Raw genomic sequence first — 4,839 nt, forward strand, 5'->3', positions numbered from 1 at the left:
AACTAGAAAAGTGTGTTGAAAATAAGGCACCGGTCCCCTCGACAGGGCCAGATCTGGCACAGGCTCTGTCTGTGCAATCAAGGCTGACTCAGCAGCCTCAATCTGCCTTTTCCTGGGAGGATAGGGTGTGAGGACAACCTGCATGCAGGTGAGTCTTCCATAAGGGTGAGGTTGAGGTAAGTTGGCTCTGGGTATCTTTGGATCCGTTGCAAAAGGTCAGAGGATCCCCAATACCCTTGGCCAAGAGCATCCCAAGCTGGTTCTGTCTGCGCCCAGGCAAAACCACATTCTGGAGAGGAAGCCGTCGTGCCTGGTGGGCACCAGAAAGGGCTCAGATGTTCAAGAACAACTTGCAATGAGGCTTCATGGCCAGCAAGTAGCTGCTTCCCCAGCCCAGTCATCTCTGCAGAGCCTTCAAAGAGGGAGCATCCCAGGCAGCCAGACTTTACATGCACATGCACAGCAGCACCCGGCTGTGTAGGAGACATGTTCTCCAGCCACCCTCAGGGTGGAGATGTGAACATGGACACTGGGTAAATATGGGCTTTACAGCAGAGACTGAGACACAGACCTAGGAGGAGAGGCAGGCACAGCCACAAGACAGTGACCCAGCTGGGGAGGGGAGGGCTGTTCCAGATGTGAGCAGGGCTCTGTGGCTAGGGGTGAAGGGTATCTTTGAGGGGGACGGGAGCACAGAGAAGTTTGGGTTGGGTGCCAGGAACAGGCATGACAGGCTGGTGATACCACCCAACCTTGAATTATACATGGCCCTTCAAGGAAGTTCCTGACTCTTGGAAAGGCCATCCATGACTGCAAGTCCCTGTGTAAAGTTTCAAATCAAATACAGTAACTTATAAAAACAAAAGTACATCATGACAGCATTGAGCTTTTCCCAGGAATGCAAAGGAAAGAGGCCAATTAAGCCTCTTTTCTTATAAATTACCCAGGCTCAGGTATTTGTTTATAGCAACATTCTTTGAATTACAAAACAAAATCCCAACAGCAAACTGGAGATGTCTTAAATGTTCATCTGTAGAATAATAGATACATGAAGCATGTTACAGACATATAAGAGAGTAGTATGCAGCAGTGAAAATGCATGCGCTAGTGTTATATATATTAACATGCATGATTTCAAAAATGTGTTGAGTCTCTCGGCTCCTTGTGGCCCAAAGGCCTAAGCGGGGTCCGGCGGTCTGGCCTAAGGATATTCCCTGTTGCCCCTTTGGGGCGGGATGGCTGTGGAAGAAGAGGACGAGGTGGAGTGGGTGGTGGAGAGCATCGCGGGGTTCCTGCGAGGCCCAGACTGGTCCATCCCCATCTTGGACTTTGTGGAACAGAAATGTGAAGTTTTTGATGATGAAAAAGAAAACAAATTGACCTATACAGAGATTCATCAGGAATACAAAGAACTAGTTGAAAAGCTGTTAGAAGGTTACCTCAAAGAAATTGGAATTAATGAAGATCAATTTCAAGAAGCATGCACTTCTCCTCTTGCAAAGACCCATACGTCACAGGCCATTTTGCAACCTGTGTTGGCAGCAGAAGATTTTACTATCTTTAAAGCAATGATGGTCTAGAAAAACATTGAAATGCAGCTGCAAGCCATTCGAATAATTCAAGAGAGAAATGGTGTATTACCTGACTGCTTAACCGATGGCTCTGATGTGGTCAGTGACCTTGAACAGGAAGAGATGAAAATCCTGAGGGAAGGTCTTAGAAAATCAAAAGAAGAATATGACCAGGAAGAAGAAAGGAAGAGGAAAAAACAGTTATCAGAGGCTAAAACAGAAGAGCCCACAGTGCATTCCAGTGAAGCTGCAATAATGAATAATTCCCTAGGGGATGGTGAACATTTTACACACTCACCCTCAGAAGTTAAAGTGCATTTTGCTAATCAGTCAATAGAACCTTTGGGAAGAAAAGTGGAAAGGTCTGAAACTTCCTCCCTGCCACAAAAAGGCCTGAAGATTCCTGGCTTAGAGCATGCAAGCACTGAAGGACCAATAGCAAATTTATCAGTACTTGGAACAGAAGAACTTCGGCAATGAGAACACTATCTCAAGCAGAAGAGAGATAAGTTGATGTCCATGAGAAAGGATACGAGGACTAAGCAGATACAAAATACGGAGCAGAAAGGAAAACCCACTGGGGAGGTAGAGGAAATGACAGAGAAACCAGAAATGACAGCAGAGGAGAAGCAAACATTACTAAAGAGGAGATTGCTTGCAGAGAAACTCAAAGAAGAAGTTATTAATAAGTAATAATTAAGAACAATTTAACAAAATGGAAGTTCAAATTGTCTTTAAAATAAATTATTTAGTTCTTCCAAAAAAAAAAAATGTGTTGAGTAAGAAAAGTTACAAAAGAATACGTATCATCAAGATTTAGTTCTAATAACACATAAAAAACAATATTATATCATATAGTTTAAATGTACTCACTTAAATGTCTTGTTGAAATGTGATATAGTCAGGCTTTGTGTCCCCACCCAAATCTCATCTTGAATTTCAATCTCCATAATCCCCAGTGTCAAGGGAGAAACCAGGTGGAGGCAATTGAATCATGGAGACAGTTTCCCCCATGCTGTTCTTGTGATAGTGAGGGAGTTCTCACAAGATCTGATGGTTTTATAAGGGGCTCTTCCCCCTTTGCTCTGCAATTCTCCTTCCTGCTGCTTTGTGAAGAAGGTGCCCTGCATCCTCTTTGCCTTCTGCCATGATTGTAAGTTTCCTGAGGCCTCCTCAGCCATGCTGAACTGTGAGTCAATTAAACCTCTTTCCTTTATAATTTTCCCAGTCTCTGGCAGTTCTTTATAGCAGCATGAAAACAGACTAATACCAAATGTAATCCCCAATCCTGGAGGTGAGGTCTGCTGGGAGATGTTTGGGTCAGTAGGGTAGATCCCTCATGACTTGATGCTGTTCTTATGCTAGTTAGTGAATTCTCATGAGATGTGGCTTTTTAAAAGTGTGGCATCTCCCCCAGTACTCTTGCTCCCGCTTTGCCTTTTGCTATGATCGTAAGCTTCCTGAGGTCTCCCCAGAAGCAGATGTTGGCACTAGGCTTCCTGTATAGCCTGAAGAACCATAAGCCAATTAAGCCTCTTTTCTTATAAATTACCCAGTCTCGGGTATTTATTTATAGCAATGCAAGAATGGTTTAATACAGAAAATTGGTACCAAGGAGTGGGGCATTACTATTAAGATACCTAATGATGTGGAAGTAGCTTTGGAACTGGGTAATGTTCAGAGGTTGGAAGAGTTTGGAGGACTCAGAAGAAGACAGGAAGATGAGGGAAAATTTGCAACTTCTTAGAGACTGGATAAATGGTTGTGACCAAAATGCTGATAGTGATATAGTCAGTGAAGTCCAGGCTGCTGAGGTCTGAGACGGAAGTGAGAAACTTATTGGGAACTGGAGCAAAGGTCATGAGTGTTATGCCTTAACAAAGAACTTGGCTGCATTATGTCCATGCCCCAAGGATCTGTGGAAGTTTCAACTTAAGAGTAATAATCTTGGGTATGTGGCAGAAGAAATTTCTAAGCAGCAAAGCATTCAAGATGTGACTAGGTTGTTTCTAATGAACTATGCTCAGATGCGGGAGCAAAGAAATGCCCTAAAGTTGGAACTTAGGGAAACAAAGAATAAAAATTTGGAAAATTTGCCACCTGGACATATGGTACAAAAGAAAAGCCTATTTTCAGAGGAGGAACTCAAGCAGGCTGGGGAGAAACCACTTGCTAGAGACATTTGCATAACTAAAAGGGAGCCAAGTGCTAATATCCAAGACGATAGGAAAAAGGCCTCTAGGGCTTTTCGGAAGTCTCAGAGGCAGCTCCTCTCATCACAGGCCCAGAGGCCCAGGAGGACAGAATGGCTTTTTGGGCCAGGTCCAGGGCCTGTGCAGCCTCAGTACACTGCTTCTTACATTCAGGCCACCCCAGCTTCAGCCTCAGCTCAGAGGACCCCAGTTACAGCTTGGGCTGCCACTTTGGAGAATGCAAGCCATAAGCCTTGGCAGCTTCCATGTGGTGTTAAGCCTGCAGACACACAGAGTGCAAGAGTAAAGGAGGCTTGGCAACCTCTGCCTAGATTTCAGAGGGTGTATGGGAAAGCCTGAATGCTCAGGCAGAAGCCCGCTGCAGGGACAGAGCCCTCATGGAGATACTCTACTAGGGCAGTGCAGATGGGAATTATGGGATTGGAGCCCCCACAGAGAGTCCCCACTGGGGCACTGCCTAGTGGAGCTGTGACAAGGGGAGGGGTCACCGTCCTTCAGATCCCAGAAGGGTAGATCCACCGGCAGCTTGCATCCTGCACATGGAAAAGTGGCAGGCACTCAATAAGCTGTGAGGGCAGCTTCAGGGGCTGAACCCAGCAAAGCCACAGGGTCAAAGCTCCTCAAGGCCTTGGGAGACCACTCAACATACGACATGCCCAGAATGTGGGACATGTAGTCAAAAGAGATTATTTTGAAGCTTAAGACTTAGTGACTGCCCTGGTAGGTTCTGAACTTGCATGGGGCCTGTAGCTCCTTTCTTTTGTCTGATTTCTCCTATTTGGGATGGGAATATTTACCCAATGTCTGTACCCTGATTGTATCTTGGAAGTAAATAATTCGTTTTGATTTTATAGGCTCATAGGTGAAAGGAACTCATTCCAGATGAGACTTTGGACTTGGGACTTTTGAGTTAATACTGGAAAGAGTTAAGATTTTGGGGGACAATTGAGAAGTCCTGATTGTATCTTGCAATGTAAGAAGGACATGAGATTTGTTCGGGGGAGGGGGCAGAGGCTGAATGATATTGTTTGGATATTTGTCTCCACTGAAATCTC

The 4,839-nt window shown here is 45.0% G+C and overlaps 1 protein-coding gene across 1 annotated transcript; it reads left to right on the top strand.

Moving 5' to 3' along the window:
• Positions 1–1,157: 1,157 nt before the first annotated feature.
• LOC117086667 (cilia- and flagella-associated protein 36-like) lies at positions 1,158–2,330 on the top strand. The gene is given in 1 exon segment (XM_033216114.1): positions 1,158–2,330. A coding segment is annotated over 1 exon segment (1,029 nt). The 5' UTR covers positions 1,158–1,235; the 3' UTR covers positions 2,265–2,330.
• Positions 2,331–4,839: the final 2,509 nt, after the last annotated feature.

Source organism: Trachypithecus francoisi, unplaced genomic scaffold, assembly GCF_009764315.1.
Source record: "Trachypithecus francoisi isolate TF-2019V2 unplaced genomic scaffold, Tfra_2.0 Lachesis_group10, whole genome shotgun sequence".
NCBI classification, from domain to species: domain Eukaryota; kingdom Metazoa; phylum Chordata; class Mammalia; order Primates; family Cercopithecidae; genus Trachypithecus; species Trachypithecus francoisi.